Genomic DNA, 21,694 nt, shown 5'->3' with positions numbered 1-21,694 from the left:
TTAATTTTTAACTGCTTAATATTTTATTGGTAAATAAATTATCAATGAATTATGATCTGTTGGTTAAAAAATTTATAATTAAATTTTTATTGATAGTTTTAAAGGTTTTAGTAATATTAATAAATTTAATAACAAAATTTCTATTATTATTATTAGTAGATTTTAAATTCTTTAGTAACTGTAATTTGTTAATAAATTAATTATGAAATTAAATAATAAATTTATTATTAATATTATTTTTTATTAATTTAATAAGATTTAAAATTATATTATTATCGTTATTAAAATTTTAATTTATGTTTCTAATATTTATTAAAAATATTTAGAAAGTGGGAATAAGAGAAAAGTAAATGATATAAAATGAGAGAAAAGATAATAAAAGAAAGAGAAAAGAGAAAATAATAGAAAATAAAAATTATGAAAAAGAAGGAAGAGTGAGAGTAGATTAAAAAAATGATTAGAAAAATGAGAAAAAAATAGAAAAAAATAAATAAAGAGAAAATAATAGAAAAAATAATATGAAATAAATTAATATAAATGAAAAGTATAGAGAAAATAGAAGGAAAATGAAGAAAATGATAGGAAAAAAAAAGGAAAGTGAAAGGAAAATTATAGAAAAAGGTATAAGAGATAAAAAAAATAAAAAATAAAAAAATTATGAAATAAGAAAATAAAATAAAAAAATAATTAAAAAAATAAATGAAAGAAAGGAAAAATTATCAAATAAATGAATGATAAAAGAAGTGAAAGTGGTACTAGGAATTATTAACACATTCGTAATTTATTACTAAATTTAAAAAAAAATAATTTTTTTTCTCTATAAGTTAATAAATTTAAAATTTATTAATAAATTCAGCGATAATCGAAAAATATGCAAAAATTTTACTCAAAATTTTATTTTAAATTTCCTAACAAATTTATTGACATATGTCATTCAGAGTGAAATTTAATATTTTTTATTTATTAATTTAATAATAAAATTTAGCAATAATATTTTTTATTTATTAATTTAATAATAAAATTTGACAATAAATTTCTAAATTTATCAGTAATTTAGAGTGGATTAATGATTTAAATATTTTTTAAATTTACTATCCTAATTATTTTATAATTTTATAAATTATTAACAAATTTTAAAATTCGCTAACAATACCAATAAATGATGATAAATTTTTATATAAAATTTTTTATATTAAAATTTATCAATAAAATTTTAAATTTATTAATAAATTAATTTGTTTTATATTAAAATTTATCAATTTATTAATAAATTTGTTAATATTGAATCCGTTAATAATTTAAAATTTTCTTTCAATAAACAATGTGTTTAGTTTGTGAATTTAAAATGAGAAAACTTTATTTTTCTCTATTTAAAATAAAAAATTTTATAAAAAATTAATTTAATTGATTTCTCTCTAATATTTCTTTTATTTAGAATGAAAAAGTTTAATTTTTTTAATTTAAAAAATTTTTATTTCAAAATAAATTAAATTACCACATAATTTTATAAAAAAATTATTTAAATTTTTTCTTTCAAAAGAAATTATACCAAACAAATGATTAAGTTTAGTCGGTAGTTTATGAAAATAGATATTTTTTAATATAAAAATCTAATTGGAATCTGAGTAGGGTTTACAAACAATTTAATAAAGCAATTCATTCTCTTCTTAGGATAGCTGATTTACATAGTTTGGCATGTGAGTTCTAACTATGTTTGTAATGTATTAGCGAAATATATATTTATATTATTAATTTCAATTAGTATATATATTTTATGGATTATTTATATCACACAATAATCATTTAAAGTAAATCGTGAGCTGTTAATATAAAATGAGATAGGCGGTATGTATCTTACAAATGAAAAATTCGGACCAACACAAAAAAAAAAGATTCAGATATTTTAACACTCGAGCTGTTATTAGAATACTCGTCTATATCCCAACAAAGAGAGTATGGACACGAAATTATCATTATCACATCTTTTACGCCTGTGATCGCAGGATTTTTACCTAATGACTGACGATACCCTCTATCAAGTAAACGGCTATATTACTGTCGAATTATCAAAAACATGCAGCATTCATTTCCATTTTTTTACCGTATAAAAGGAGAAAAATTACAAAAATAAATGTACGCTATTTTAAAATATTAAAAATTTTAGTAGTTCATTGCATTTTCTCTGCTCATAAAAGTACTGACTTAAACGTCAGGGCGATTATTGTAAACACCCACCACTACTTCACGTTTTTACTATTGCAAATTTCTACTAATTACGTTACAGTCTCATTTTCAGTCATATCATCAATTTAATTTCTGCTAACATCAATTATAATTTTAATTTAAGTGTTAAATGAATTAATCTCAATTATTATAAAATTCTACGTATATATTCAGTTTTTTGACATATCTAAATTTTTCCACTTAAATTTTTTGAGTATATCTAAAGTGACCTGTCAGTGGTGGTTGTAGTTTATATATAATATGACAAGTTTTTCTTTGATATAATTAAAGAAAATCTTTATTTAAACAAATCTAATCCTTTTATAATTGATGATTGCTTCACTAAATAACGGTCGAAATTTGGAGTGAAGTGAATGGAATTGGTGGCTGGCCACAAATGTCAGACAGATTCCCCAAAATTAGAGGGCTAGGTTAATAATTTTTTCTTGAGCTTGAAAAAATGCTTGATATTGACCTTTCAATTAAACCAGTCCAAAATAAAATGATTTCTTTTTGCATTATCACTAAAAAAACAAAAACCCAACAAATTATTCTATTTTCATTGCTATTAATATTAATATTCTATTAATGATTATCTTAATTCCCTTAAAAAAAAGCATTTGTATTGTATAGGATTTATGTGAATTTAATTGATGCTGTTGAAAAAAGAGGTTAATGACAAATTTCCAAATGCCTACCAAGTCAAACCCTATTGAGTGAATTAGTGTTTCTATCCATCATGTGACACAACCACCTCCCATAGTTTAATTAATTATATATATATTCCATAAAATGTTTATAAAAAAATTACTATTTAATTAATATATTATAAAAAAATTTATTAATTAGTCTATTAATTTTAAAAAATATATTAAAATAAATTTTTTAGTAATTCGATTAATTTTAACTGTATTATTTTATTATTTAGTTAATATGATTTGAAAAAATATTAAGTTTTTTTAAAGTCATGAATATATAAAGTTTAAAAAGAATTCACTAGTTATTAATTTTTAAATTAATTTAAACTTAAAAATAAAAGGTTAAATAAATAAAATTAATAAAAATTACCTAGGACACAAAAAAAATCGATAATTTTTTAACTACGATCAAATTAATTATTTATTATATGTTATATAATTTTTAACTAATTTAAGGCAAAGGTATACTTTAGTCCTTAAATTATCTGTCAATAAAATAATTTTTTAATTTTTTTTAAATTTAAATAAATCCCTCAACTATTTAAATAAATTAAATAAAATTTTTAAATTTTATTTATAAATCAAATATGGTTTTAGGAGGCATATAAACCTTTAATAATTTTAAATTATTTTCTCTACACTAAAAAAATTAATTTTTTAAAGGGTTATAGTTTAATTTATCTATATTTTTTGTAAATTTTCTAAGCGGTTTTAAGTTCACTATATAAGGTTGATTTTCATTTATTTTGAATCGATAAGAAAATTTTTCAATGTTTTATTTTATTAAATTTTATTTTAAGTATAAGCATACTGAATAAAATAATTTAAAAATTTATGAAAAATTATATTTATATCCCAAACTTTATTTATTTATTTAATGAAGTCAAAACTTAAAATTACTCCCAATTTTAATCAATTGACTATTAAATTTGAAAATTTAATAGTAAGTTATAGTATAGTTTTTGAAATTTTATTTGATTAATTATATTATTTCATCATTCTTAATAATTATAGAATCATGAAAATTAATTTTAAATTAAATTTAACCTATCTTAATTTTTTATAGATACATATTAGAATAACAAAATAATATTTTTAAATTAATTTTATCAAATTTAGAACTTCTTTTAGTTCTTAAAATTTATATAAATGATCTTTAATATTATTGAATATGAAATATTGAGTACAAATATTTCATTTTATCTTATTGAAATTCAATAATATCCAAAATCATATATATATATATATAAAAGTTTCAAGAGTCTAAAAAGTTTTAAATACTATTAAAATTAAATTAAAAATATTATTTTAATTAAAAAAATAAAATATGTAAATTTAATTTAAAATTTATAATATAATTAATAAAAGAAGATATGATTGGATTTAATAATAAAAATAAGAACATGATAAAAATAAAAATATTTGTTTTGATGAACTATTTTATTAATAAAAGAAAAGTTCAAGGATCATATTAAAAATTTTTCAATCTCAATTTAATTTTGTTTTGGTTTTATTATTTAGGAACGAAAATTTAAGATATAAATGCAGTTTTTTACAAATTTTTGAATTATTTTATTGGTTAATTACAATAATTAATAAAAAATACTTTTATTATTAAAACTGATCCACTATAATTATGGTTATGTTGAACTTAATCCATCAAGCATTTCTGTAATCCAGAAGAATTAAGAGTGGAAGACAACATAATAAGCAGAAGCCATAGATTCCACGTTCAAGTAAACAAACAAAGAAATAAAAGCGAATTAGAGAGAGAGAGAGAGAGAGATGAAAGCTGTCTCGTGAAGCAGCAGCTGAAGCCAAAAGAAATAAAAGATCTTTCTTTTCTCTCCTTATCCCCTTTCTCTCTCTCTCTCTCTCTCTCCTTTCCTTCCATTGACACTCGCATTCATTCTTTGCTTCCTCCTTTTATATTCACGAGATCCCCATCTCTCTCTGTGATGTCTTCTTCAGAGACATTTCTAGGTTTGTGTTTTCTACATCGCTCGTTTACTATTCTGTGTTGTGTTGCTTTATTTGGTTTTCTATTCCCATTCACAGACATTGCTTCGAGCTGTGAGGGTAGTGCTTGAGAAATTAGCTGGGAAGGGGATATCAGAGGTTGAGATACAAAGAGCTTTCATTTTGTTTGGCTGCTGAGAAAATGTCGTATTCCGGGAAGCCCAATGAGGAAATGGGGCTTGACTCGCTAACTGATCAGCTCCGTGATTCTCTTTCTTCTCTTGAGGCCAATAAGCCTGATTTCCGTGAACTCGATCTGGGCTCTCCCGTTTCTCCTCTCCGAACTCGTGGACTTAACACTACCGCCACCACCACCACCACCACCACTACCAGCTCTAGTTCTAGCTCCTCTGGATCCGTTTCCGGCAGCCGAAATGGGCACAACCCAGTTCTCAAATCCGGTCATTCTGGCGAGCTTTGTAGCTCCAGCGAAACCTGTCCTCCAACTTCTTTCAGAAATTCCAAACAGGGTACCACCAGATCCGACCCTTTAATCTACTCGGCCGGCGGCAGTCAGAGCTCGGTGAACTCTCCTGCACCTGTTAATGTACTTCCCGCCGGGAACATCTGTCCGTCGGGAAGGATCTTAAAGCCAGGTATGGCAATGACCAGCCGGAGTTCCAAGACGGACGTTTTAGGTTCGGGAACGGGAAATTACGGGCACGGGAGTATAATGCGGGGCGGAGGAACGACTAAATGCAGTAATTTGGATGCGGGAAATTCGTTGAGTAGCAGTACTAGTACTGTCCGTGGAAGTGTTGGTGGCGCAAGGATGGGGGGAGTGGATCCAGAGGAGTTGAAGAGGGCCGGGAATGAAATGCATAAGAAAGGCCATTTTGGGGAAGCAGTAGTGTTGTATGACAAGGCTATAGCTTTGGCACCGGGGAATGCAGCTTACAGAAGTAACCGGGCGGCGGCTTTGATGGGTTTGGGAAGAGTAGCAGAGGCAGTGAGGGAGTGTGAGGAGGCAGTAATGTTGGATCCTAATTATTGGAGGGCACATCAGAGGTTGGGATCTTTGTTTATTAGGTGAGTATGTGGATAGTGCTTTTGTTGTGAGTTTCTAGTGTTGAGTTTTGTATTAGGCATTTCGGTATTTATTTTCGAGTGTTTTCTGAGTTCTGGTGTTGCTTTCATCGAGTGGATAATATTCTTTGGTTCTTAGATGTATGAATCAAGTTCCAAGTCTTATTCTTCTTTGGCAGATTTTTGCAACAATTTGCTTAATTTTTGGGGGAATCTTTTTATGATGTTTATCTGCATTGCTTGTATTGTAATAAGGGAGAATGAAGTTCTTTCTCTTTATTTATTCATGGTGGTAATATTTATTCATCAGTCAGGATGTGTTTCAGTTATAGGTTCATTTGCAGAAGTTCATTATCTCGATTTTCAGTAAACAGTTTGTGATAATGTTTTGGCCTGCATATTTCAGTATATGATTCATGATAATTTTTGCTTGATGCTTTGGGAACTTAGTTTTCAGCACATTGTTTTTATCCTTATTGGTCACAGTGATTCTTCTTTCTTGGACTGCTATAATCAATTTCATCTGTTAACACATTTGCATGTATCTTTTTTCTTTTGGTTATGGCTGTTGAGTGTGGACATTGTTTTGTGTTCTTTCCCCTCTAATTTTTTGAATTAGTGCAAATGTTCCTCTTGTTGTTACTTACACGCGTTTTTTTCATTTCACTAATCTTGATTTTCTCATCTATTGACAAAATTCTTTATAGGTTCAACTCCATGCGTTTATTTACACAGATGATTCAATACATGCTTGCTTGTTTGGCTATTAGATTACTTCAGTGCAAATTCTTAGTGATATTAGGATTTTCTTGCTGTATGCTTTGCTATTTGTGTATTCAATAGCATCAAATGCCATTTTGAGCCGCATTAGAACTGCGAACCCCCTGCACATAGGCATGATTTTATGTCCATCATTAACAAATTTGTCTCCACCTATTCAGTTCTTTGCTTGTATATTTGCATAGATCTATTATCTTATTTCAGGTGAGGGTAATTTTTCATTTGTTTCTCCTGCATTTTCTTGCAGAGAGTTTAGTACATACATTGTGTTTGAACAACAATTGTTTAACTTGATTTTATGACAGGTTAGGACAGATAGAGAATGCCAGGAGGCACCTATGCTTTCCAGGGCATCATACAGATCCTTCTGAATTGCAGAAGTTGCAGTTGGTAGAGAAGCATCTGAACAAATGTTCAGATGCCCGAAAGGTTAACGATTGGAAAAATGTGTTAAGGGAAAGTGAAGCTGCTATTGCTGCTGGAGCTAACTATTCTCCCCAGGTAAATGCAGTGTACCTGACTTTTTGTATGCAAGAAAATGGCTAAGGATGGCTGAACTGTTTCAATTTGAATATACAGCTCTTTATGTGTAAAGCTGAAGCTCTTTTGAAGCTCCACCAACTCGAAGGTGCCCAATCATGCTTATCAAATATTCCAAAATTGGAACCATATAGCAACTCTTGCTCACAGAGCAGGTTTTTTGGGATGCTTTCTGAAGCTTACACTTTCTTAGTTCAAGCACAGATTGAGATGTCTATGGGAAGGTGATTTCAGATTTCCAAAAGCATTATCAGAACTAGGATGCTAGATGATTTTCTGAGTGTTGAGAATGGATGATGGATGTCTTGCAGGTTTGAGAATGCAGTTACAGCTGCTGAGAAAGCTGGACAGATTGATCCACAGAATGGCGAAGTGTCAATGCTGCTTCACAATGTGAGATTGGTGGCAAGAGCTCGTGCACGTGGCAATGATCTCTTCAAATCTGAGAGGTACACTGAAGCTTGCTCAGCATATGGGGAAGGCTTGAGGCTAGATCCTTTGAACTCTGTTCTCTATTGCAACAGAGCTGCTTGTTGGTTTAAGCTTGGAATGTGGGAGAGGTCTATTGATGACTGCAACCAAGCGTTGCACATACAACCTAATTATGCTAAAGCTCTTCTTCGAAGAGCTGCCTCAAATAGCAAGGTATAATCCTGAAAGCATTTTCTTTTTACTGTCCAACATATGTATATTTACCATTTGTTCTAAAAAGAAAAAGGAATATTTCTAAAAAGAGTAGTTCACTGTACTGCTATAAACAGCTAGAAAGGTGGGCTGATGCAGTGAGGGATTATGAGATTCTGAACAGGGAACTTCCGGATGACAATGACGTTGCTGAATCTCTATTTCATGTGCAAGTTGCATTGAAGAAATCACGTGGAGAAGAAGTGTATAATATGAAGTTTGGTGGTGAAGTGGAGGAAGTATTGGGACTTGAGCAATTCAGAGTTGCTATATCTCTCCCTGGTAAGCATTCCTTTATTTTATTTTTCCTCTTAAAATCATCTTATATTGCTTCCATTCTTTTTTACATCCTTTAAACTTATAAAAATTGAAGTTTTATGTCACAGGCATCTCAGTAGTTCATTTCAAAACATCCTCTAATTTGCACTGCAAACAAATATCTCCGTTTGTGGATACCCTATGCGGTCGCTATCCATCCATAAACTTTCTCAAGGTAAATAACCTGCCAATTAGCTCAAGGCTTTGAACTGAGAAACAGGAAACAAGATAATTTCTCTTATATACATTTGGTGGTGTCTTTTTACAGGTGAATATTGAAAACATCCCAGCAGTTGCAGATGCTGAAAATGTGAAGATTGTACCAACATTCAAGATCTACAAGAATGGCAGTCGAGTGAAGGAGATTGTTTGCCCAAGCTGTGATATGTTAGAACACTCGGTGAGGCATTATAGCTTTTAAAACTCATGGCTCCACATGTACTACTATTCTCCCAGTTTTCTCATTTCCTTCTTTCTAAGCCAAAACCCCATTTGATGGGAACCCTTTACTGCCCTCCAAGCTTTCCTCCCACCTCGTAAGGATTACCAGATACCTGTCACATAAACCAGAGTTACAAAATAATCCATTAGCGGCCATTGCCAGAGGAACCCAGATAGATAGCTTAGTTTCTCCTCTAGCTGTTATAATTTATTCATTCATTCCTCATTGCTCTCTGGTTCCATGTTCTTCCTCCCATCACTTTTTGTTATTACAAATTATATGCTCTTTGCAATTTTTTTTCTTTCCATTTTCTTGTAGGCCAGCCTGTTCTTGTATCCCCCACTTTCTTTCACAGGAAAAAAGAAAAGTAAAGGAAAAAAGATCTGTACAATTGATTAGGGAGATTTCCTAGTTTGAGAGAGACTAGCAGGCTGGGATCTTGTACATGTATATATATATATGTGATATATACAGAAAGAAATGGACAGCTTGCGGGAGATTGGATTCCTGGTGGGTACTTATGGGTTAGTGAAAAAAATGATAAATCTGTTGTTTAATTAATATTGTTGTTTCTTTCCTCAACCATTTCATTTCATCAATAAAAAAAAATCCCCATTTTTTTTTCCCATTTCATTTATCTACAGTTTATTTTGCATTCTCTCATAGGGTCTAGATGGTCATGTAATGGAGCACTGACCTGGTCTTGGTAATGGATTTAAACGAGGGTTGGTGTTTTCATTTAGAAAAGAATGCGACTTTTGGTGGTTGCTAGAATTTCATAGCTCTTTGTATGTGTTGTTGGGTTTAGTGGCCTTATCTTTTTGCATTTGCCTTTTTTTCAATTTGCTGTTAGTCACATCCTTGAGACCTAGCAGCTCAATTGATTATCATCTTTGAATTCATTTGGCTGTGAATTGATGGTAGGAGTCATATCACAAGTTTATTTTTCCATTTGTTAATAAGTGGTGTGGTGGGTTCTGTATGTTGGGTTTAAAAGGAATTTGATTTAAAGAGTTGACAAAAATGGTTGTTGGGTTTAAAAAATTTGGATTTAAAAATTGAAAGGGTATAAAGATTAAAATATAAAAAGTTGAAGAAAAAAAGAAGAAGAAAGGAACATAATGATTATGCATTAGATTACATATTGATTATATTATATTATTGAATTTAATAAATTTATTTATAATAAAAAATATTAAATTAATTTCATAATTATAATAATAAAATTTTAATAATTTATTAATTACAGTATTAACTTTTTGATAAAAAAAAATAAACATTTAAAATTTAAAAAAGATTTAAATTCAATTTTCAGCTGAACATACACTGTACTCGTCCTCGCTTGCAGCCATAAAGTCCAGAAAGTACAAAAGTCGGTGCTACTACTTGCTGGCATCCTGGCGGTGACAGTAATCGCCCCTTTTTGTTGGGCTGGTCTGTGCGTGTGCGTGTGTTTTTTTTATTTTATTTTATTTTATTTTATTATTATTTAATTTTTACAATATAATTAAATAAAATTCATTAATTAATCTTTTATTTTAATTAATATTTAATTTTTCTATTAATTTTTATCGATGTGTTTTTAACTATGATAAAAATTATTAATTGATTGTTGAATTTTATATATAATATATTGATTAATTTTTTTATATTAAAAATATTTTAACATATTTTTTAAAATTAAGAAATTAATTCGTGAATTTTTTTATGTTATATGATCAATTAATAATTTTTTAAATAAAATTTAATAGTTTTATTTAGGGTAATTTATATCAATCTTTCTGAAATTTGGTAAAATTCATTGAATAATTTTTTATTAAATTTTTAATAATAAATTAATCTCTAAATTTAATTTTTATTTAATAAAATATTTTTTTCTATACAAATTGTTGCTAGTTGATATAGATATTTTATATTTTTTAATGACTAAAATATTTTTTTTAAGTGATTGAATAATTTTTTAATAAAAATATATTTTCATTTATTATTTTAATAATAAAAAATTAAAAAAATATTTTTTTAATTTTTGAAAATCGGTGAATTAAGGAAGTATTACTTAATTTATTTGATAATCAAACTTTTTACTTCTATACATTGATAGTAGTGAACAATGGAAAAAAAATATTTTATTAATGATATTGCTGAAATTAGATTAATGATTCGGACGGAAGAGAATTATGTTGTGATAGATCATAATCTATAAGAAAGAAAGTGTGAGACAGTGTTGAGTGTTCACAACAGTCACTCCGATATCTGATACTCAAATTAATATTTTGAAAAGTAGAAAAATATAATGGACTATTTAGAGTTTGTGTAGTATTAGAGATAGCGTACTTTTATATCTACAATAGTTTTTCTTTTATACTGCAAGAAGATAGAGATAAATATAGTATTTTCTGTAAATTCAACAATGATATGACTGATTACTCGATAAGAGACATCGTCCACTACTAAATAGGGTAATTTCGTAATCTCAAACGAGATGGAGTGTGCTAACAATGATAATTTTATGTTTAAGTCTCGTTCATCGAGGAGAATAAGCTTTATTTCCAATCAGGATGTTAAAAGATTCAGATCTTTATTTTTTTTGCTGCAACTATATTTTCTATTTGTCCGTTTCTTACTACATAATCTTATTTTATAGTAATAATTTATAATTTATTTTGAATAAATATTATGTAATATTAATTAACTTCATTATAAAATAAAGGGTAAACTATAATTTAGTCCCTCTGATTTAGTGAAATACAATCTTTTGTCCCTCTATTTTAAAAAATCGTCAATTTAATCATTCACATTTAAAAAAACTACAAAATAGTCCTACCATCAAATTTTCAGTTAACCTTTCATTTATTTTAATAAAAATGACTAAACTACCATTTTCTCCTCATCCTTTTCCTTCTTTTCCCGATCCTCTTCTTCCTTTTCTCCTCATCTTCTTCCTCCTCCTCCTCCTCCTCCTTCTGATCCTCTTCTTCCTTTTCTCCTCATCCTCCTCCTCCTCCTCCTTCTTCTTCTTTTTCTTCTTCTTCTTCTTTTCCCGATCCTTTCTCCTCCTCCTCCTCCTCCTCATTATTCTTCTGTGTTGGGATGGAGTGAATACTGTTTGGTTGAATTTTTTTACTTAAAAGGTAGTTTAGTCATTTTCATTAAAATAAATGAAAGGTTAATTGAAAATTTGACGGTAGAGACTATTTTGCATTTTTTTAAATGTGAATGATTAAATTGACGATTTTTTAAAACAGAGAGACGAAAGATTGTATTTCACTAAATCAGAGGGATTAAATTATAGTTTACCCTAAAATAAATAAAATTTTAATTGTAAATTATTATTATATTTATTTTTTAAATTTTAAATGTCATGTTTTCTATTAACAATTTTATAACGATTGAATAAATAATAAATAAATAACTAAATTCATGTTTTTATTCTTAATAAATAAATAAAGCAAGATAATGGCAGTTGCTTCACGAATTCGGGAAGCGCGTGAAGAAGTAAGAGCACCGACTACAATTGACCGCCGACATGGATAATAAATAATAATAATAATAATAAACAGAAAAGGAAAAAAAAATTTTTTCACGCAAATGAAGCCAAGTGAAAAAGTTGATCAAAGCGGCTCGAACGGTGATTGCATACGCTACTCTTCTGAATGCAGTTAGTACGGTGTACATGGAAAAAGAATTTTGTGGGTCTCACAAAACACGAGCAAAAAGAGATGAGAGGGGTTAAATAGGAGTGTTTATTGAAATTACATTTATATTTAATATACTCTCAAATAAAATTAATATTTTTTAAAAGGATAATAACCCCTATCAGCCCTTTATTCATCAAAAAAGTTATTTTTTAATAGTTGAAAATTGGATTAAATTATTATATTTTATTATATTTATTTTCTTAATTTTTATTACTTTTAAAGAATTAATTAAAATATTTTTATATTTTACATATTTAAACCATTTATAAAATTCAATAAACAGTAAATGACACGGTCGATGAAACTTGAAAGGTATGATTAATAAAATAACAAAGCATGACAAGACAATAGGAAAAGCCAACAATTATTGACCAAGGCCAAAAGCCTCTGAGGGAAACGTGACGGTGAGACCACCGATGGCCTTGAAATGGACTTTTCCGGTAGGAGGATCATCCACAAAGATCTCACCACATGCTGTCCAAAATATGAGCTCTTTAGCTTTCACTCCTTTGAGCTTCTTGATTCTGTTGGGTTCAATGTAACAAGTTACTTGAGTGTCATAGCTCACAAGTTTTCCTATCATCTTGAACTTGTGCACCGCTTTCTTTTCTTGGAGGATCCACATGTATCCGGAGCTCCGAACGAACCCAACTTCAATTACATCATCAAGAGGCAAAAGCCCAAGTGGAAGCCCAAACTCCTCATATAGTGAGACTGCCAATTTGAGACCTCCTTCACCTTTTTTCACCACTGCTCCTTCTCTTCTGGCCATGATTTTGTGTATTTGAAATTGTAATGGAGCTTCTAAATATGCACGTCAATGGACGTTGTTGTGATTAATAAGGCATTGTTAATGGAGAAATCCTATGTATTTTGCATAGTATACACCGCGGGCTTCCCAACTTATTCTTGTTTATCTTTGTTTTCTTTGGATAGAAGGGCAACCCCGACATTGGCAATAAGAATGAACCGTTATTTAATTAGATAAATAAACTAATTAATATCTCATCTCTATAGCAATTATCTATATTCTCTTAATTTTTGGCCCTTCATTTCTTGCATTTATAGAGCAACGTTGACATATTATGAAGTTCTATATAAAGAACTTAAAATTTTTCGTTATTACTTAAATTTATAAATTTATTGCAATCATATATAATTTCAATACTTGAACCGAGAGGAGTATATATTATTACGTAACAAGACTTGTCCTAGAAAAACATGGTGAACTGAAGATTGAACTATGTGTCAGAACTGTGGGATCGCGGTTCAAGGGCTCTTTAAAGCTTTGAGAGAGAACTTTTTGTCAAGATAAGAATAGAAAATCAAGAAAACAAGCTGCTTCATTTCTGAACTAAATCAAAGAAATACACAACTATCCTCCAAAGATTATAAAATTAAACTTCTTAGTACTTTATCCAAGTCAAACAATAAAATTGTTCAACTAAAAAATCTTTATTTTTTGAATTAAGCCGACTCGATTGAACTTCCCCAATAAATACGGGGACGAAAATTGTGCATATAGCGAATGTTTATCCGGTATATCACATGAACTTCTTGCTCGCTTGCAGACGTTGCCAGGGTTCCAAAAATTTTCAAGGTTGGAATGGAATCCTTGAACCTGCACCATTATGTACTTATGCACGAACAAATGCACAGAGATGAAAAAGTTTCCTTATCATACAAGTTTCAAGGTGATGCTTCCAACATCAGATAACAATTTAATAATAATAGGCAGTATCTGGAAGCTTTGAAAAATATAAAATTCTAATTTGTCCAAACAGGAAATCTTCAAATTTTGATTCAAATTATCAGTTAATAGCATATATCACATGGAAGTCATTTGAAGAGAAGTTTCCACCACAACATCATGCACCACTTGCATACAATCGGGTCCATTCCTTTGCTGCAGTGTACAATTTGGAGAATACAACAATAACGTGAAAAATATGGACACAGCATTGGCATCAACGTTAACCAAAGAAAAAAAAATAATGCAGGAACTGGTCAAACTTGAACTAGAAAAATAACCTGTTTCAACAGCTTCAGCCTCATTCGTTTTCCAATGCTTCGCAATGTTCTCAGAAAGTGGGTCATCAGGGTTTGGAGCACTAAGAAGTGCTTGGATACTATTTGAAAAAAAAAAAAGAAAAAAAAAGGCACAATATTACTTGTCTTATCTGCAATATATGCACAATTGTAAGACCCAATTCTAACACATTTAACATTGTTTCTTAACTGGTCATTTATTATATCTCCATGGGAAGAGGGAGATTTTTTTTAAAGAAGAAAAAGAGAAGAAAAACAAAACAAGAGAAGCAGAAATATTTTTCCTGTTTTAGTGTTGTTTGATTGTTTCATTTTGTATCAACAGTGTAAATACTCCTTGAAAACCAGTTCCTTCCTCAACAACAAATGCATGACATCACAAACTTCTTAAATGAAGACATTCAACAAGGATCAGCAAACCAATAAATAATCAAATCCCATAGTACCTCAAAAGTACAGTTCGTATCTGGAGTGCAGGACTCCATTTGTCTTTGAGAATATCAAGGCATATCCTTCCAAGCTACATCAGAAAATTTACTCTGTTGAAGATGTTAAACAACCGGACTCAAAATAGAGAGAGAGGAGAAACAACGCTCACCTTGTCAATGTTAGGATGATAAATTTTGGTAAGAAATCGAACCTGTAAGAGAAAATAACATCATGAAATATACTCAAATTGAGAAAGTACACAATTTTTAGGATGAGTACATAATATATGAAGATCACGAAACATTGATTGGGTCAAATTCAGGTTGAGTTCAAAAGGTACACCCTTAAAACACATAAAATATTATAAAAGACATTCGACATACTATTAAGTAATTTTTCCTGAAAGTCGTGAACATTCATTAGAAAGATAATTTTTGCCTGAACATCACATTCGATTTCAACTATCCAGATCCGTTCAGAGATAACTAAAGTTATCTTCAGCCTCTTTGAATTTTTGGGCAAAGAACAAACATCGCCAATTGCATTGCAAGCCTAATCCAATTAGCCTTGCACTACTCCCAAGTTTTAAAGGCACAATATCAATTCTCCAGACCATGGGAAGCAAAATGTGAATCTATGTGTTAACCTGTCCTTGAAATTTTTAATGGTTATGATTAGAGATGGAAACTTTTTAAGTCGTCCCACAGGATTTCATCAAGCACACATTGAATTAATAGAAAATCTCCACATCCTTGAGTTACCAGTAGATAACATATCTATAACCATGAAAATAGATATGCCAGCTTGGGATTGAGAATTCTTATACAGGTGTACTTGGACTTATGTATTTTGTCCCACAAAACGAGTCTGGTGAAGTTTTAAGAACTCACACGTTAGTATAGAAAACCAGCATGCAGTTAAATTTTTCTATTATCTAGGACAAGACATGATGGCTTCTCAACATGCACCTGCAATCATTTTTAAGCCTAAAAATGATGTTTCCCAACCCAAATTGCCAAATCCAACCCTAAATGTTAAAGTTGGTCTTATCAAAGTACATTTCAGTCATTTATTATAAGTAACATTGCCATAATCACAAATAGCTAGTAAATTCAATGTGATGACAAAAGGAGGAAACTGAAATGAACTTCAACAATAGTAAAGGATGCATTTCATTCCAGCAAAACATCCTCAATCTTTTGTGGTTTAACAGCCAATGAGAAATAAAAGATTCATCTCTAGAAGGAAATGGAAGGAATAACCAAAATAACAATACCTTTGGTGCAGCCATCGGATATTCTTCAGGCAAGAATAATTCCAGTTTAAAAACCCCACCTAAATAAAGTTGCAATCATAGCACAAGTTACATGGCAAATGCACAGGAAAAGAAAATAATAAAACTAGATTATTTTAACACAGAGTACAATGTTCCGCAAAATCCAGGAAGAAAGAAAAGCTACAGCCATGTGTACATTCACATCATAAACTACTCAATAAGTATGTAGGAGTGAGCTTTCAGGCATTCATCAGAATGATTGCTAAGCCCAAGTCAAGAAAGAAGACAAGACAAACCACATTAAATATATCTTAAATGTTATAAAGGTTAACAACATCAAAGTCCAGAACTTAACTAACTGATATTCAGAAGTATTACTAGTGTTATGAAGGCGCTGGGCAATGCGAGGCAAGACGAGGTCCCTTGCAAGAGGCGATCACCTCTCCTCACCTGGCTCGAGGCGCGAGGCGAGGCAAGGCTTCTCCTCTGAAAATAAGATGCATGGCTTCTTTTGTTCTTCCTTTTTAAAGACTAAACCCTAATTCATATTTCCTTTTGAAGTAGCTGATTGAAGAACTAAATTTTAGGTACTAATTAGAGGATTATCTCCATAGTTATGATAATTAATTAGGGATTTATACCCTATAATAGGCTAATTAATAAGAGATCTATATCCCTATTATTACGCTAACTAATTAGGGATGTATTCCTAATTAGTTAGCATAATTTTATATATATATATATATATATATATATATATATATCTTAACTAATAAGGAAAGAAACAATATAATATCTACATAGTTGACTATCAATATTCAAGTACATTCCAATATTGAAAAATATTACATATTTATATATAAATATGCTTATAATTCAGCTAACCAATTAGGAATACATACCTTATAATTATGCTAACTGATTAACTAATTAACAAGGAATTAATACAATATCCATATATGAATATATACATATATATCTATATGCTATAAATACATGTATACATATATATACACACATATATATGTATATATAAGTATGGCACCTCAATTCAAAAAGGCATCACTTCACCTCTCGCCTAAGGCGAGAGAGGAGCTTGTTGCCTTAGTATCGCCTCTCACCTTGATAACATTCAGTATTACCTCACACCAATTACAGCTGGTGAACTAGAAAGGAGTTAGGACATAAAATCATGACATAACAAACAAGAAAACAGGCAAAGTAATACAGATATCAAGGTATCTAGTTAGAGGGAGCAAGTATTCCATCTACCGATACTACATAAATAATGACGTAAGCATTGAAGGGTCCACTGCCTAGACAGTTTGTTCCCCTAGCTGTTTTTCTCTACTTTGTGGGAACTAAAAAGTTAGTTGAAGCAAAGAGAGATAATGGAACCTCCTAGTCTGGAATGAGAACTTTTGTTAGAATAAAAAAAAATATTTTGTAATTTTTTTCCATCAAAAAACAAATGTTTCCTTGCTTCAATAACATATTTAAGTGAAATACTAAATAGGATTGATGTCACATTTCTAATGCATCACAAAGAATATGTTATTGAAACAAATTCCATATTAGCACAAGGATTACCTTCATATGGAGACTGTGTTGGGCCAAGAATCATCACATTAAAATATCGCATATTATCCTCTGATGGTGAGGCGCTTATTCCCGGTGCTGCACCCATGAATAGCAAAATTAACAAAATATAACCCTTGCATTCACTATAAATTCAACATTCATGCACACAAGGGACAGCTGCATAATTACTTGACATCCGACTCTAAATAAGACTGTATTTTATACATTGTTCATCCAAATTATTGGTATAAGACCGCAAAACTAACACAAGATACAACAAAAATTGGCAAGAAAGAGTCAACGGCTCACCTGGTTCACTGAGGAGACGTTGAGTTTCCTGTTAGATCACATTCAAGAGAGTGTTTAAAAAAGGCTCTCAAACAATTCATACAATAAAATACAAACAGAAAATTCAGATTAACAAGTCACAAAAAATTAACAGAAACCTAAAATTAAGACTTAACCCCAAAAAATACAGTAAGAAAGCAAAACAAAAGGGGAACAGTTTATTTAAAGCCAATTTTTACAAGTTTCTAAAATTGACACTAATAATTTAATAAATGCGGCTCAGTAACTCCAAATTTGTTCACTCCATAAACAAATGAAATGCGAAAAACAATAAGAGAATTAACAGATGGAGGTCCCAATTCCTCATTATTCTGCTTTCTCGGGAACCAAATAGAAACTGATCGATCAGCGGAATTGAGAGTGAATCACGGAGAGGAAACAAAGATCGGTAGACAAACCTTGATGATTCTTCGGGGAAGATTACTGTTGGCCATTTCCTCGAGGTCGATTGAAAAGAACGCTACCTCAAGGGTTTTTAGGCGTTTCTCTCACTAAACTCTAACAACTATTTTGAGGGATTGCTTGCTGTTACTGGCACATTTTGGGCGCCTTTTATAGTCCGAATAATTTTGATTTTTATTTTATTATATTATATTTTTTCGCATAGAATGAATTTATCGAATATCAAAATTTCTGCAGTGCATATAATAAACGGGTTCAAAAAAAAAAGGGACATTTAAAGAAAACTATTTTATGGTTTATTAAATTTTTTAAATAAATTTTTTGTAATTTAATTTACAATAAAAGAGCCTGAGTTTTAGGTATTACTAAAGTTTTAAGAAAATACTTCTCTGCGTACTGTTTATATAGATGTAAAACATTTTAAAAAATAAATAATTTTTTATGTTTAAAATTCATTTTAATATTTTTTATAAAATTTTACATTTATAAATAATTCGATAATGACTGAAATTTTATATTTTACTCTCCAAATTTTTATAAAAAAAATATTTCTTATAAAATTTTAAATCTACAATGTACCAATTCCAATAAAATTTTTTCCATTTTTATTGTTCTCGTACTTTGAAATATTTTTCAACATTTGCTATGTTAAAATAGTGGCTTAATTCAAATTTTATATTTTTAATTATAAATTATTTTTAAATTCCTATAATTTTATCATTAAAAATTATTATTGTTATGTTTAAATCAATCCATGTATTTTTATAAATTAATTCTGTATGTATATTAAATTTAAATATTTTATATTTAAAAACAATAAAAATAAAAATACATTAAGAATTTGGTTATCCTTTTTGTCTTAATCAAATCAAATTAGAAAATTAAATCAACGGAATAGAACCGTTGGATATATTTGTAAGTTTAAATATGGACGGATGTTGGACTCAAAATTTTTTTACTTAATGTTTCTTTTATTTTTTTTAAATATAATATATTAAATTTTAATAAACATAAGAGACGAGATCATAAAATATAACGACTATTTGTAAATAATTTGTTTAAAGATTAAATTTTTAAAAAATATGAAAATAAAATTTAATTAAAATGATTATTTTATTAATATAATAAACTTTATTTATTTTATTAATATAATAAAATTTATTTATTTTATTAAACCTCAACATTATAGCAATTTACTAGTAATATTTAATAGTATTAAATAGAAAATTTTCGCTATACGAATAGTGTAGTATGATTTTTTTTCATTACATATTAAATTATATAATTTTACTTGAAAAAGTAATAATTTAATTTATTAAGAACTCCGAACAATAGCCTCTGAACAGGAGAATTACACAATATATATAATGGTAATTCTATATCTACATTTGACATGAAATAGCAAATTGATGAAAATATTGTTATTTTCTCTCATTAATTTTCTTTTCCTGTTTGAAGTTGAAAATAGAAATTAAATGAACATATATGTAATTTTACAAAAAAAAAAAAAAAAAAAAAAACTTTTTTCCATGTTTTATTTTTTTTCTCTCGTAATCAAGGAAACAAAAAGTTTACGGTGCGTTCATTTACGTTATAGTTTTCTATCTTTTATTTTTTATTTAATAAAAAAATATATAATTCGTTCAATTATTAGTGTTGCGTCTTCTATCCAAACACAAAATCATATCCTACATAAGACAGAGCTCCACTGTTCTTGGACGAGGACAAACAAGTTGACAAATTAATTAAACAGAAGTTTATCTCATGTGATCAACTCGTTTGTGCTAGCGTTTTTGTTCTTTTTCTTCTTTGCAACAATAGGTGAAATCGAAGATTTGAATCTCCTTCAAGTAAAGAAGCTGAAGATGTATGGCAAAGTTGCTGCATATATAGTTTCATTTAATGTGATGATTAGCCACAATTGCCATAGTTAATATTACAGAGATATCAGAAAACCCGTATAATTAGTTAAATATACACCCATTAAAAAATCAGATCAACGATTGATTAAACTTCAACATCAATAGGAACGAAGCCCATATCCTTGAGAACTTGTGCACATTGAGGGGAAGCTTTCTTCTTCATGAACCCAAGAGGATTGGCATACCTAGTTGTCTGAACCATACCAACGTTCTTGGTCAGCAGAATCCTCGCACGATCAACAATCTTGAATTGTTCACTGCAATCAGCCCTTCCACTTTTGATCAGCCTCACCTCGCAGATATCTTCCTCATGATCGCCCTCCACAGGCAGCCTGTAAATGCCTTTGTTATCTGTCACGCCCTCCACTGCGTATGTTAATGTGTTGTTCTCTCGGTTTTTGCACTCCAGCTTCACCGTAGCGCCTGAAATCATCTCGCTGATCTTTGTCTCGAACTCCACCCGGCAAGTGTCGCAGTAGACTTTGCCTTCGACATTCAAGCCAGAAGCTGCCAAGGCATTGCTGAGGAGGGAGAAGAAGCAAAGAGCCGAGGCAACCAAGGCAGTGAATGTGAAGGTGCTTGCCATTTTCGAGGGAGGAGTTACTTGATATAGATGTTGATGGGTTATGTTGCAGTAGTAATTAAGGTTGCTTTTATAGAGACGAGAGTTGGTTAAAGCCGTTAGTTTTGGGTGGTGGCTATTCAAAATTTCCATTAAAAGGTTAAAAATAGGGAGATGCTATTAATATTAGTTCCTTTATTTTGCAGCCAGTTGATTCTGGCTAGTTTTCTAAATATATATTATCTCGTTCATCCTATAATATTTTTTCATTTTATTTTTTCACATAAATTAAAAAATATAATAATTATTAATTATCATATATTTTTTATATTTTTTTATAAAAATAAATAATATATTATAATAACGGTTCCTCTAATAACATAACATAACATTTTATGGTATATTTTAATTTAATTGTTATTAAACTAATACTCATATGTGGACGAGTTTATATTAAATGCTGTCTTTTTGTAATATATTTTTATTGGGTGATTAAATTGAGAAATCCATCGAAAGAGAGCATGTGAGAATTTAAGTTATTTTTTCAGAATATTACAGTTATTTTATTCAATTATTACTGAAAATAATAATAATAATAATAATAATATGCTTACCTTAATAAAATATTTTTTAAAAGTGTAATTTAATTTAATTTTTTTATTAATTTTGTTATTTAGAATAAAATATTTTTTTTTTA

General features: G+C 29.3%; 4 protein-coding genes across 6 annotated transcripts; 1 reads left to right on the top strand and 3 right to left on the bottom strand.

Annotated features, from left to right (window-relative positions):
- The first annotated feature begins 4,630 nt into the window (after positions 1-4,630).
- LOC110612010 (TPR repeat-containing thioredoxin TTL1) lies at positions 4,631-9,356 on the top strand. Of its 2 annotated transcripts, none has more exons than XR_002487414.2 (7): positions 4,631-5,969; positions 7,052-7,247; positions 7,326-7,510; positions 7,598-7,931; positions 8,048-8,252; positions 8,344-8,463; positions 8,557-9,356. XR_002487414.2 is itself a non-coding variant. In XM_021752629.2 (7 exons), exons 1-7 carry the CDS (start codon positions 5,083-5,085, stop codon positions 8,707-8,709), a joined length of 2,067 nt encoding a protein of 688 aa, XP_021608321.1. In that variant the 5' UTR covers positions 4,638-5,082; the 3' UTR covers positions 8,710-9,356. The 2 variants fall into 2 exon arrangements, 1 of the variants encoding a protein (XP_021608321.1); XM_021752629.2 differs by having other exon boundaries at positions 4,638-5,969; positions 8,357-8,463.
- Positions 9,357-12,687: 3,331 nt separating this feature from the next.
- Positions 12,688-13,933, bottom strand: LOC110611572. Its single transcript, XM_043955409.1, has one exon. The coding sequence runs from the start codon at positions 13,198-13,200 to the stop codon at positions 12,793-12,795; it is 408 nt and encodes a 135-aa protein (XP_043811344.1). The 5' UTR covers positions 13,201-13,933; the 3' UTR covers positions 12,688-12,792.
- A 153-nt stretch (positions 13,934-14,086) lies between these two features.
- On the bottom strand, positions 14,087-18,661 carry LOC110610247 (ubiquitin-conjugating enzyme E2 36). Of its 2 annotated transcripts, XM_021750086.2 has the most exons (8): positions 18,510-18,661; positions 18,073-18,100; positions 17,773-17,859; positions 16,183-16,241; positions 15,076-15,117; positions 14,924-14,997; positions 14,460-14,557; positions 14,087-14,334 (listed from the first exon to the last, which is right to left on the bottom strand). In XM_021750086.2, the coding sequence occupies exons 1-8, from the start codon at positions 18,543-18,545 to the stop codon at positions 14,297-14,299; spliced, it is 462 nt and encodes a 153-aa protein (XP_021605778.1). In that variant the 5' UTR covers positions 18,546-18,661; the 3' UTR covers positions 14,087-14,296. The 2 variants fall into 2 exon arrangements, with proteins under 2 accessions (XP_021605778.1, XP_043811343.1); XM_043955408.1 differs by lacking the exon at positions 18,073-18,100 and having other exon boundaries at positions 18,510-18,644.
- Positions 18,662-20,520: 1,859 nt separating this feature from the next.
- Positions 20,521-21,111, bottom strand: LOC110610833 (olee1-like protein). Its single transcript, XM_021750908.2, has one exon. The coding sequence runs from the start codon at positions 21,019-21,021 to the stop codon at positions 20,521-20,523; it is 501 nt and encodes a 166-aa protein (XP_021606600.1). The 5' UTR covers positions 21,022-21,111.
- Positions 21,112-21,694: the final 583 nt, after the last annotated feature.

Source organism: Manihot esculenta, chromosome 3, assembly GCF_001659605.2.
Source record: "Manihot esculenta cultivar AM560-2 chromosome 3, M.esculenta_v8, whole genome shotgun sequence".
NCBI lineage: Eukaryota > Viridiplantae > Streptophyta > Magnoliopsida > Malpighiales > Euphorbiaceae > Manihot > Manihot esculenta.
Note: the sequence above shows the minus strand (reverse complement) of the source record. Positions and strands in the feature narration are given on the sequence as shown.